At 44.3% G+C, this 13174-nt stretch overlaps 2 protein-coding genes across 2 annotated transcripts; both read right to left on the reverse strand.

The window, feature by feature from the left end:
* Positions 1 to 401: 401 nt before the first annotated feature.
* LOC104419651 (ferredoxin--NADP reductase, leaf isozyme, chloroplastic) lies at positions 402 to 3276 on the reverse strand. Its single transcript, XM_010031371.2, has 9 exons — positions 2954 to 3276; positions 2594 to 2831; positions 2254 to 2387; positions 2010 to 2088; positions 1833 to 1924; positions 1670 to 1747; positions 1137 to 1199; positions 801 to 1035; positions 402 to 689 (listed from the first exon to the last, which is right to left on the reverse strand). Exons 1-9 carry the CDS (start codon positions 3062 to 3064, stop codon positions 622 to 624), a joined length of 1098 nt encoding a protein of 365 aa, XP_010029673.1. The 5' UTR covers positions 3065 to 3276; the 3' UTR covers positions 402 to 621.
* A 6257-nt stretch (positions 3277 to 9533) lies between these two features.
* LOC104419652 lies at positions 9534 to 12357 on the reverse strand. Its single transcript, XM_010031372.3, has one exon. The coding sequence runs from the start codon at positions 11801 to 11803 to the stop codon at positions 9794 to 9796; it is 2010 nt and encodes a 669-aa protein (XP_010029674.2). The 5' UTR covers positions 11804 to 12357; the 3' UTR covers positions 9534 to 9793.
* Positions 12358 to 13174: the final 817 nt, after the last annotated feature.

A 13174-nucleotide genomic window follows, 5' to 3' on the forward strand; every position in this document is an offset into this window, starting at 1 on the left:
TGTGCTGTTGTTTGGCCTTTTTCCTTCCCTTGCCTTTGGCTTGGTTTCTTTTACCTTGGCCCATTTTCACTCGCTCAGACTTGTTGTCTACATGAGTGCAAGTTTCTCAGACTTGTTGTCTACATGAGTGCAAGTTTCTGGGACCGAGTTTTTGTTGTATAGCTATATATAACTCTTTGGTTTAAAATCAATATATTTCTTATCTTCACCAAAAAAAAAAAAAAAAAAAAAAAAACTCCATCTTCATAGCTGTTTTTCATCTAAGCAAGACATCCCATACAATGCAAATTCCCAAGAAAAGGGCATGATCCAGGGCTTCCACTGCGACCAACCAATGTTATGGCAGGTTCAGCACCTTATACACAGCGTGCACGCTCGAGAGAGAGAGTGGCCATGCAAGGTTGTCGAAGTTGGCATCCATATAAATGAAGTTATGGTACATAGGATCTCAAAAGTACAATCCTTTGTAGAGGCCAAGGCAAACATATTCTGCTTGTATTGAAGTAGAAATATGCAAAAAAAGATAGAATATTACAGTAAACTTTGCCTATCTACACAAGGATTTCTGAAGTGAGAAAAAAAAGGAGAGATACGATATGATACGATATGAACCAGAAGGATCTAATAGACTTCCACGTTCCATTGCTCAGACTTCTTCAACTGCCTCTTGTACTCCAGCCAGTCGATGCCTGGAAAACACAAGGAAAAGAAAGTAAATATGATGGATAGGGAAAAAATTCAGGGGGTTTCTGTCAAATTGTTAACATCCAGGAATTCTCAAACTGAGTTGGTATGTTCACCGTCTTTAGCAGCCAACGAGACCATGATGTCGTCGATCCCCTTCTCCATTCCCTTAAGACCGCACATGTAGACGTAAGTGTTGTCCTTCTTGAGCAACTCCCACAGTTCTTCAGCATATTGCGCCATCCGGGTCTGGATGTACATCTTCTCACCCTTCTCATTCGTTTGCTCTCGGCTCACAGCAAAATCGAGCCTGAAGTTATCCGGCTTCTTCTCCTTCATCTTCTCAAACTCCTGAACCGTAAAACACAGTTACAGAACTGGCAATTTAGCAAGCCTACGAGTTCTTAGAGAAATTAGCAACGGCCATTGCCCTCGGAATGAACATATCTCACCTCCTTGTAGAGCAGAGAGCTGCTTGTGGGCACACCCAAGAATAGCCAAGCCAAGCCGTTGAACTGCGTGTCAAGATCAAACCATTTGTCAAACAGTTATCGAGGAAAAGGATTGCACGCAGACTGAATATCTTCTTGAGGTTCTCTTCACGGTCATTAAACAAATAGAAACCAGACGTTCATAGGCCATTTGAGCAGCCACAAATTCTAAACCAAGATACAGAAGAACGAGGCAGTTCGTGGCACAATCTAAATACGAAATTAAAAGACGCATCAGGTATTAGGCATTGCACTGATTGGAGGATTACGACATGCAAAGACTATTCTCTACCAGAAGTATTCTGTTTAGCTCTCATGCACGGCACCAAGAGGTGCAATCAGTAATATTCACGAGAAAAGATTCATTCTGCTAACCAAAGAGGCCCCATATTAATTTTTAACATTAAGAGCCTTGGCAAATTTTGTGCTAAATCTAAAATAATGTCCAAATTAGTTTGGATGGGAATCACAGAGCATCATAGTTTGTATGTAACCTTGTAGTCTTCGTGCTTCTCAAAGAACATTTTCCACAAGAAAGACCTAAATGGAGCGATTCCAGTACCGGTGGCAAGCTGCAGCAAAGAATTCAAGCAATCAAGTTAATGAGGTTTCTATGTCACATGAACAAACTAGATCAGTATAAGGAGGGGAATAAACCATAATGACGGTGGCATTAGGATCCTTAGGCAGAAGCATTTCTTTTCCAACTGGTCCTGTGATCGTCACTTCTGCCCCAGGTTTCAAGTCACCTGAATCAGGAAGTATTCGAGTGCTTTGAGTCCAGTCAATGCAAGGAGATTCTTAAGTTTTGACTATGATATTTGCAATCCTTACACAAGAAATTTGAGCAGACTCCTTTCACGAGTTCTCCGTTTTCGTTGGTGTAAACGAGCCGCTTCACACACAGAGAAACCTACTCGCAAAGAACACTCATTCTTAATTCTCGAACCTTACATTGGTTCCCCATGGAGTAGTTAGATAGATGATCGATGACTATGAAAATGACGCAATAAAAATGATCCAACTCATGAAATAATCTCAACTATTACTAGATGATTTTTCACTGGTAGAAACTTACAGTCTTGGAGTCTCCAAAATCACCAAGGGCACTGCTGGCGATTGAGTATAGTCTCAGCTTGTGTGGCTTCCCATTCTTGTCAATACCTTCAGGAATGACCCCAATCGATTGCCCTTCTCTGTATGGCACCTCACCTAAGCAACACCGATTTCACCAATCTCAGGAAAAACGACACTTACGCACCGAAAAAAAATCCCACCCAAATTGCACTCTCAACCCATAAAACACCACCTGGGTCTTTGCAAAATCCCGCAAAATGGTGTGTGTCCATGTGCCCAAGTGAAGAAACAAAATTCACTTATTTGTGATCTGACAATCTTATGTCAATGCACATACATACCCTCTGTGCTGAAGACCATGTGCCAGGTCTCTCCAGGAGCATCATCGCCAGTGATCTTCGTGTTGAGGAGGCACCTTCCAATGTAAGGGTTCTTGGGCTTGAACTTGTTCACAACCACACCCTCGTCCATTTTCTTGGACTCCTTGACAACCTTAGCTGGAGCCTCCGTGGTGACCTGTGCTCTAATGGCAGACACCATCCTCCCACCACCACACACATCTCTGTAATGCACAGGGACCTACAGAAAGAAGCAAAAGAAAGAATAAAACAAACGTAACCCAGATGAAAATTTCTATTCCTTGTTAGAAGGAAAGAGGCGGCTGATTTCTGTCCAGATGAGAGAATTCATGTGGAGCTCACCTTCTTGAAGTTGATCCTTTCAGTGGAGATGATGGAGGTTCTGCTGGCAGGGAGAGAAGTAGACTTGGAGGAGGAAGGGAGAGACACTGAAGCAGTCACTGCAGCAGCCATTGTTGCAGAGCTGATCAAGAACCAACGCCAAGAAGCAGATACAGATGGTGGGGGAGAAAGATCCTCTCAGGAATGAGAGATTAATTTATGGGGGGGTGCGGTCAAGGAGCGAGAGGTGAAGAATGTGAGAGAATAGGATCAAAAAGAGGGGCAGAGTGGATTATGGATTGGGTGGAGGAGATTTTGAGGCCAATGCAGTGGCAGGGGTGTGGATAAGTCTACGGTGGCGTTGAAATGAATGTATGGCTCTCACCCTCCACAGTACTTGAAACCTCTTGGTGGCCACTGCTACTTGTTTTTCCTCCATCCTCACTCGTGCTTTTTGATATTTTGATTCGGGAAGAGAGTGAACGGCCCCCCACTGCTTTTTTGGATTACCCCAAAGGCAGAATAATTAGAAAGAGGACAAGAAATTTGTGGCAATTTTCGCTTGATTAAGAGGTTAAATGGTGCGTTATTTAACATTCTCAAAAGATTTCAAGTTTCTAAAGGCTTTCGTGCCAAAATTGATATATTTCGTTTAGCATTTCATAAGACCTTGAGCCAAAGATAGGACAAATTTCCTTAACTCAAGATAATTCCCACTCGATATTTATATTACAATATTTTCAAAAAGTTATTTGGAGGCTAGTAACTTCTTTTCCTTCTAACTTTATCCTCACTAAACTGTCTGAATTCCAATTTTACCTTCACCCTCTATCCCGTGCGAATTTGCCAACATTGCACTATGGTGGCACAAGCTTAGATCTAATTGGCATCGCATCTGACACTAGCAACCAATGCTGGAGATGGTGCAACTTCAGTGTCGCCTTGCCTAGGTAGCTCAATTGAGCCTTCTCCAAAATCTTTTGACCTCAATGTCGCCTCACGGGGGGCCGTGAGACCTCCGCTTTGGTTGCATAAAGTTGCCTGAGGTCGCCTATTCTCCAAATTCGTCATTGAGCTCATTCCTTCTCTGTTTTATGTTTTATTCTTCGATGGCTTTAGAAAACGGAACCACAAACAGGTGTTTATGAACTTCTATTAACATTTCATGTGCATATGTGCAAATGCTTTAGCCTTTTATTTGTTTATTTATTTATTCATTTGTCTCTTTGTAGGTTTGCTGTAAAATAGGAAGCTTTACCCTTAGTCCAGTCCTGTGGTCCCCTCTTCCTCCAGGTTAATGAGGATTCAAGTGAAGTTTTTCTTTGCAAGTTTGCAATTACTTGTGGAATCACCCCCAATTAGTTACTAGTAACAGGAATGAATTATATATATAGTGTACATAAGGAAAAAAAAGGAAAAGAAAAGGAGAAAGTGGTCAAAAGAGCAAACTCACATGTATTATAAATAATATCATGAGCAACCGCTTCATCGAGTTATATCCACTTATTTTGGCAAAATTATATTGCAGATGTGTAAATTTAGCCTTTTATATTTGGATCTTGTTAATACACAGATAAAGAAGATTTGTTATATTCTATGTATTGTCTCTCTCGTGTTATATCATCGGTGTTCTAAATGTAATAAATGGGCCCATTTTTTAAGAAAATATACTTAGGCCCAAGATACTCAAGCCCATGAAAATGCAGCCTTAGCCCATTTATCAAAGTTTTTGCAGCTGTTGCTGAATAAAGAGAAGAGGACAAGAAATAAGAGAGAGGGAAGAGTCGCAAAATCAATTGAGTAAGAAACATTGGGATGTCATGGAGTCGGGGTATTTTATAAAAAATTTGCAGTTTGATCGATGATGAATTCTGAAGCTTGTTGGGCACTATTGGATCGTATTCAACCCTCTGATTCTAGCACTAATTTTAGTCTATTTCCAGCCATCTTTTATATCAGAAGCAATGATATTTTAAGTATATTGAAATAGCTTCCCAAAAACTGTGGATCCACTTGAAATGTCATCAATAGAGTTTAAATGAACCGTTTTAAATTTACATGCAAGCTATTACTATTCCGTGGACAAAAAAGTATTTCTTTATTTTAGGGAGTTTTTGGAGGCTCATCAGCATTGTTATGCTATCGAATAAGCCTAGTTTAATTGGCAACTATAAAAGTATTTACTTACTTGATTTTAATACTTGCTCTCACTTAAGTAGTACGATCCTAAATTCATTGTTCGAGGTAATTTTCAGTAATTTATTTTGATATAACAAATGAGTAGTGCTTATCTTTTCTATGATTTGGAAAGTTGTGTCTTGAAAATGATAGGATTCGGGATATGTTCCAAGTTACGAAAGAAATTCACACGACATGATGTTTATTGAAAAGGAAAAGTGATATTTTATAGTATATTATTTGTTACAAGGCACCTACTACCATTTTAGTTACTTAAAATGACATTCTGAGGTTTCTTGCCAAATGATTTGTGTTATTGTTTTTTAAAAGAATTCTGAACGGCTTTAGCTATTTGTGAAACGTTTTATAGGTTATTCTTTACTGGAGGAAGGATATATAAAGGAGATTACATGTTTTAGACGTGAATATGGTTTCTGAAAAGGAAAAGTGTTTTGATCAAGTCTCCAGCTAATATATGGAGACCTACACTTAAAGAGGAAACTTGGTGGGCCTTATCACTGTGTATTAAGTATAGCCATGATTTGGCATTGATTACTAGATTGATCAAATCATTTATGTTTGCTTTGATATTGTTGCTCAGATGGGTGTTTTCGATATATATGAAGTTATGTTGAAAGAATGTAACTCATCTTTGATCTTATATGTATAATGTATACTATATATAGATAGATGAATATATTTCCGCTACTATTTATGAGTGTGCATGTAATCGATCGGTTTGTTTATAATAGATTTGTCCAACTAAATGAGTGGTGATTTGTTCATTTCATTCATTTTAATTTTTCGTCAAGTTGTACAGCTACTGTTGATAAGGGCGAGAGCAAAACTTTTTGAGAGTTGACTTTTCGTATGCTGCTAAGATGTTGTGCATATGGTAGCTATTTTTGTTGGATTTAGCTTGGTTAGCCGTGGGAAACGTACACTTTAATTTTCGAGCTTTCCAATTCAGTTGACAAGATGTATCTGTTCTCTTTGGCGGACTTTAGAACTCTAATTCCCTGCGATTAGCTTACCATCTTATTAAAATTTATATACGTTTTAAGAGCATTTTTTTTTTTTACTATGGTTAGGTACGAAAGCACATCATTCAAGTAGGAAGAGACGGCTGTATCGTTTCCTTTGCTTTGTTTTACAGGAAAAGGATGGGCTTATGGGTTGGGTTATCCTCCTCTTGAGCACTTCCATAGCCCAACCCAACCCCTCAAATCTAGCAAGCCTGAGTAGCCTCTACTCGATCGGCTTCTCCAGAGATGACTTTCTTTCTTCCTAATTCGAGGGCATGACCGCAAATAACTTTTTTCGCAAGCCCGCATTCGCAAATAATCACATCTCTAGGCCTTGGATTTGAAAAAGAGTTAAATGACGGCGTGATTGAAAAGAAAATTTTGATTGCGCATGTGCTTACTTATTGCAAGTGTCCTTTTGATGTCAACTATTTACAAAGAAATATTATTTCGCAGTGTGCAATGGAGTTATCAACCAAGCCATTTATCTTTATATATTATTATTTTTAATATTGGTTGGATTTAAAAAAGAGTTAAAGGTGAAGGCAAGCCTCATCCCTTGTCGAAGGTCGGTGAGGGCTGAACTCGCCAGATTCCAACAAACGCGACCTTAGGGCAAGGGTAATCCTCGCCAATCATTGCCTTTTGAACGATTGCTAGCCATCTCCAAGGCTCAGCAACCAGTAGGGAAAAATGAAAGAAAAAAGGAAACAAAAAAGACAATGAAAATATTTAAAAAATAATAAAAATTCAAAAAAATCTTTAAAAAAATTTGAAAAAAAAAATTATCCACGTTAATGCTAATCATGCCACATAGGACGGTCATCATCCAAATTAATAATTTTTAGCTAAAATTGACCAGTATTACATTGACAAAATGTGAAAATGTTTAAGACTTAATTGGTAAATTGAAAGGTTTAGTGTGAATTGACTATAGTGTAATAGATTTAAGACTTTTTAGATAATTTTCCCTATAAAGTTATGTTGAAGTGATATTACTCATGTTTGTCTTGTACGTATAATATATACGGGATTTAGATTAATATGTTTCTAGTGCTATTTATGAGTGTGCATACAATTTATCGATAAGTTATCCAAATACCATTCATTTTAGTTCTTTTTCAGGTTTTACAGTTACTGGCGAGTAGGACGAGATCGAAACTTTTTTGGTGTAGTGTTGGGATAGTTGTCCTCATCGTAGCACATCTATTTTTGTCATGTCTATCTTGGTTAGTCGTAGGAGATGAATCTTCACACTTTTTGTTTTAGCCTACAAGATGTGTTTATTCTTTCTAGCAGACTTTAGAACTCTACTCCCTTGCGATTAGCTCACCATCTTATTCAGATTTGCATACGTTTTAAGAATCTTTCTTACTTTGATTATGTACGAAGCTGCGCCGTTCTCTTTTGCTCTGTTTCATAGGGAAAGGATGGGCTTATGGGCTGGGTTGTCCTCCTCTTGAGCCCTTCCATAGCCCAACTCATCACCTCAAATCTAGCCTCTACTCAATCGGCTTCTCCAAAGATGACTTTCTTTCTTCCTGATTCGAGGGCATGACTGCAAATAACTTTTATTGCAAGTCCACATCCGCAAATAATCACATCTCTAGGCCTTGGATTTAAAAAGAGTTAAAGCACAGCATGACTGGGAAGAAAATTTCGATTGCGCATGCGCTTACTACTGCAAGGGTCCTTTTGATATCAACTATTTGCAAGAGAGATTATTTCACGGTATGAAATGGAATAATCAACCAAACCATTCATCATTGTATACATATTCTTCCATTTGGTTGGTATATTATTTTAATTGACTTTCAAGTAAGTCGTACTTTAAAGCTCATATAATGTGGAATTGGTCCACCCACGTGTGGAAGACGACGATGGAATTGCACATCGAATTGCAATCTCGCCGTCAAGTCGACTTGCATCGAACTTTAAAATGAGCCACTAGGACCTGGACCGGTCAACGGTACATAGCGATGGATTGAATGCCTATTTTGACCTGGTTTTTTTTTTTTTTTTTTTTGGAGCAAACAAGCAGGAATACATTAATAAAAAAAGTTACTAGTACATACATTGAATGCAGACTGGGGATTATTAACCCAATCCCTAGGGATTATTGACCTGGTTAAAAAAGGCATGAATTGGTGAAGTCATATCCAAAGATTTATCTATTTCGATTGATTTAGACGTTGATTATGTAGTGTGTGAAATTTAGAGAAGCTGAAACCAAAACTAAAAGTAAGTCAGCTCAATTGGGTCCTCCAATTTCTTAATGATTCATTAGATCGATTATTGATCTTCGATTTTTTCGTACAAGGCATCCCCGCATAATCGATAGTACCTACTTCTCACAAGAGATCAAGCTTCTTTTGGAGTTCGGCTTTTCTCCAAACTGGACCAACCCGGATTCCAATTTTTTCTTCGTTCCACAGTTTTGAGCACTGTATTTTGACGAGATGCTTGATCTTTTGCCTATTGGACAGATGACATCACGCGTCGGAGAAGTCGAAAATTCCAAGTCAAGGAGCGCGAAACAGCAAAAGGGCATTCGCGGTTGCTATTGGAATTGGATGGGACGGTTGAAAGATCCTTCGAAATCGTCGTACTCCCTGTCCGACGACAGTCCCCGAGATTCAATTCGATCCATCAAGAGACTCCCTCGCCTCATTTTCCAAGATCGAAACAGAGCTAAAAGCCGAAGAGGATTTTCAGTGAACTTCTTTATTCCGAATGTACTAACTTTCTCCGACAGCACATGGGCGGCATTATTGCACGACCAGCTGTCTAACGAAAGACGGCCGAGCAACCGTCTATCTGGAGATAGCTGGACCGGCCCGAACGCGCTCATCGCGTTTTTTTAACTCGTCTGGAGTTTGATTTTCACATAGCTACATTCTTACTACCTTGAATCGCGCCCCAGATAGTGGTCGGAACGCGGAGTCGATCTCGCGGTCGAGCTCAGATCCCGCATCTCCGAGATTTCTCCAGCGAGAAGTCTGAAACAGGTAGAAGAGTTTTAATCCGTGGACTTCCCCATGTCAACGCGTAACACTTGTTCCACCAAACAATGCCCGATCAGGTTCCCAGGCCAGGCGTACTTGCATGCTTTCGAAATTACCATAAACGATGCTGTGAAAGCGAATCTCAAGCTCGCCCTGTTTGCCTCTTCTCTCTCTTGGTTTTTTTGGTCCACCCTTCTGAATGTGATCAAACTCGAGAGAGAAAGACTGGACTTTCTTCAGCTTTTTCAGACAATAGAATCAGAGACCATGAAAATAGCCTGGTCAGAAGAGAAGAAAATCTTCATGGGGCTTTGATTACGAGCATGCGCCCATGAAAGAGAACCGACCAAAACCTTTGGTTTCTCCGCAGAAAAGAATGTCAACCAAAGAAAAGAGCAGAACAGAGAAGGAGGACTCTGCCTAATTAGCAGTTGCAGGCAAGTGCTGCGAATGGCTCAAGAGAGATTCTTCTAATCAATTACAGAAAAATCAACTCTTTATGTACACACTAAAATCGTGGACAACCGAAAAGAACAGATACAAGGGAAAAAGAAAATAAGGTTAACCCAATTTTTTTTTTTTTTCTGTTTTCTTCTTTATTTTCTGGGTTCTTCTGGACAAAGATCAAACATCTACACATTCATCGGGCCAATTCAATGGTACAATAACCTTGACCCTCTAGACTGGTAGAGCTCCAACCTGCTCTTGGCATCCTGCAACAATGCCTCAATCTTCTCGTCCTGGTTCATGTGGGACTGCTTGGACGCCCACTCGAGCACGGTGAGCACCTCGGCCTGCGCGAGCTCCTCGCTGTCGGGGACGTGCTTCGCGGTGTAGCCGAGGAGGACGAGCGCGTCGAGCTGCACCGCCTGCTCGCCGAAGTACACCAGCTGGATCAGGTGCTTCACCCCGCCCGCGCCTATGATGGCCTTGGAGTGGTCGAGGTGGAGGTAGTTCTCTGTGCCCGCGAACTTGGCGAGGGCGATGCAGGCCTCCCGGGACACCTCAGCCTCCCGCTCGTCGAGCAGGCGCACCAGCGGGTCTATCATCCGGGTCTCCGTGGCCCGGAAGGTCCGGGCCAGGTTCCCGATGGCCTTGATGCAGGGGATGAGGAGATCTGAGTCGGCTTTCTCGATGACCTTGAGGAGCTGGTCGACCACGGCCTTGCAAGCAGGCGAGTTCGGCTTGAACGCGGATCGCCGCAACTCCGTGTCCCGCTCGGCCATGGCAGTGATCTCCATCAGGGCCATAGCAGAGTTGAACCGGACGTCCTCGGGCCCTTTCTCGAGGAGCACCGCGAAGCAGAGGAGCGCCCTCGACTCGGTGATGCTGCGGCAGATCGCGGAGTTCCCCTTGGCGAGATGCCAGAGGGCCTGTGAGGCCATGGCCTTCATCTGGGCCTTGGTGGCCGGGTCCTCGGTTTCTCTGCCCTTCATGTTGGCCCCGGACACCGAGTGGCTGTGCTGGTGGTGCCGGTGCTGCAGCGGCGGGAGAGACTGGTAATTCTGCTTCCCATTGGCGATGTGATTGATCTCGGCTGGCTTCTCTGCCTGCTTTGAGGCGGCATTCATTGCCATCGTGTGAGCGACCACATTGAGCATCTTGTTCGCTCGGGCGTTGCCAAGTGGATGGGCGATGAGACTGGCGTCCTCCCTGTCCTCATCCAAGCCCATCCCAGCTGTGGCCGCCCTGTTTGGCCCACCCATGGCCGCCGCCGCCTGGTTGGTGTTGCTGCTGGCAAGGACAATGGCATGGAGGGAATTGGCCTTGAGCGTGGCGATGGCGTACTTGCTGTGCTCCTGGACGGTCTCGAAGGCGAGGTGGCTGACGAGGAGGCGAATGATGTTGTGCTGGGCGAAGAGGTCCTGGCACTTGGGGTAGTGGGCGGCGAGCTCGGAGACGGCCCAGGCGGCGACGGCCTGGGCCTTCATGGGACCCTCCTTGAGGATTTTGGCGAACACCTGACAGACGCCGGCGTGGATCATGTACTCGACGCTCTCGGGGTCGCGGCCGAGGAGGCCGATGGCGCGGGCGGCGTTCTCCTGGCCCTCGGGCTTGCCCTCCTTGAGGAGCCGGAGGAGGGGGCCGATGCCGCCCTCCTCGAGGATGAGCTTGCCGTAGCGGTCGTTGTCCCTGGCGAGGGAGACGAGGGAGGCGGCGGCGTCGGAGCGCTCGTCGAGGGAACCGCCGTTGTGGAGTGTGGCGATCTGCTCCCAGATGAGGCAGAGGATGGGCTCGTTGGCGGCGATGGGGGGCAGGCCGAGGTACCCGTCGTCGGCGCGGTCGTCGGCGGGGGCGGAGACGCGGAGGAGCCAGGAGACGTCGCCGATGGAGTTCTCGAGGAGGGAGGAGGTCTTGCGGAAGGCGGCGGCGGGGATGAGGGTGAAGACCCGCTTCATGAGCCCGTTGGCGCGGCACTTGAGGACGATGGCGAGGGCCTTGCCAAGCGCCTGCTCGGTGTCCTCGACGATGCGGCGGGTGGGCCGCTCGTAGAGGTCGGACCCGGACCGCGCCGCCTGGCGGAGGAGCGCCGCGAGGCGCTCCGTCTTGGACTTGAGCTCCGCGCACTCCTGCTTGAAGGCGCTGGCCTCGTCGGCCGCCTTGGCCACCTGGTCGGCCATCTGGATCGGCTTCGCCAGGATCTGCTTCACCAAGTCCGCCATCCCCCAATCGGCTGGCGGACCCCTCGCCGAGCTATAATCCCGATCCCCCTCCTCTACCGAAAGGCGGTCGGTTTCGACCAGATCGAATAGCGGGAAAGAAAGAAACGGATCAAGAACTGAGATTGCAGAGCAGACAGACAGAGGGAGACAGTCAGGGCTTGAAAGCTGGAGGAGAGAGAAAGAGGGTATTAGCTGGACGAGAGTTAAACGAGAGAGTGATGCATGTGGGGATGCGTGCGCCTTGTTTCATTTCATTTCATTTCAGTGAGAGACAGAGGGACGGTGATTCTTGGGTTTTCTTGGAGATGAAACGGAGGTGCTTTCTTTAATCTTTCTCCCCTCCTCCCTTTTTAACATAGAGGACAGTAACGGTGGCGGATGAAGAAGGAGGAGGAGGAGGAGGAGGAGGAGAAGAGTCGTTCGGGGTCGGACGGGGTTTACAAGGTCAAAAGACGCGCTTCTGTCTCTCTCTCTCCGGATCGACCCTTCCGCGTGTTCTTTGGCTTTCTTTATAGGGAGAGACGAGTCTCCTCTCCTCTCCCTCTCCTCTCCTCTCCTCTCCTCTCCTCCGTTTCTGGGGTTCTTGAAACGACAGTTTTCCATGGTGATTCGGATGAGAACGTCAGGACAAACTATGTTTCGACCCCCACCCGGGCCCCATTCTCGTGTCATCCAATCGCGCTGCTCCTCCCGTCCCTCGAACCGAAACCCGTCTTGACTCGTGTTTTTCACTTCGGATGCGGGGTTGAAAAACCTTGAATCCGCGACGAGGGCATTGAAAGACGGGAGCGCTCCATGACTAATGTTAAATTTCCTATTACGCTTTGCTTCGATGTTGTCATTTGTCTAAGCGCCGTAACTCTTGAAGAACTCCGCTTCGAGTAGGTCTTTTTTTCTTGCCTGAAATTTTGACGCGGCATTAATTTAAATAGGTAAATCCTCCATGTGCCTTGGCAGGGAAATGATGCCATTGACGGTGCACAGAACCTTTCCTTGCCCCAAATTGACGGCTTGGGACTAAAATTAGGTTAATCCCGGACCCCATTTTCACTTGCAAATAACAAAAATTATTTGCGGTTTTAATGAGAAGTTGCTTTCGACATTTGTAATGGAGATGAGAAGCATATGAGAATCTCGCTTAAAGTTGCAAGATTCCTCGCTCGTCCCCCCGGGCCCTAATTTTTTCCCCTCCAAGTTGCGGTCCTTTTTTTTTTTTTTTTTTTTCGTCTTCTATTATTATGTGGGGATAAAGGGAGGGAGGGAGGGAGAATAATTTACCTACCAAATCTTTAATTAATTCGTTTTGGACGTGTGGCCTTTTAGGGCTGGTTTGTCGAATCGTTTAGTCGTCCTTCCACTTTGGACTCGATT

The sequence above is a fragment of the Eucalyptus grandis genome, chromosome 9 (assembly GCF_016545825.1).
Source record: "Eucalyptus grandis isolate ANBG69807.140 chromosome 9, ASM1654582v1, whole genome shotgun sequence".
Taxonomy (NCBI): domain Eukaryota; kingdom Viridiplantae; phylum Streptophyta; class Magnoliopsida; order Myrtales; family Myrtaceae; genus Eucalyptus; species Eucalyptus grandis.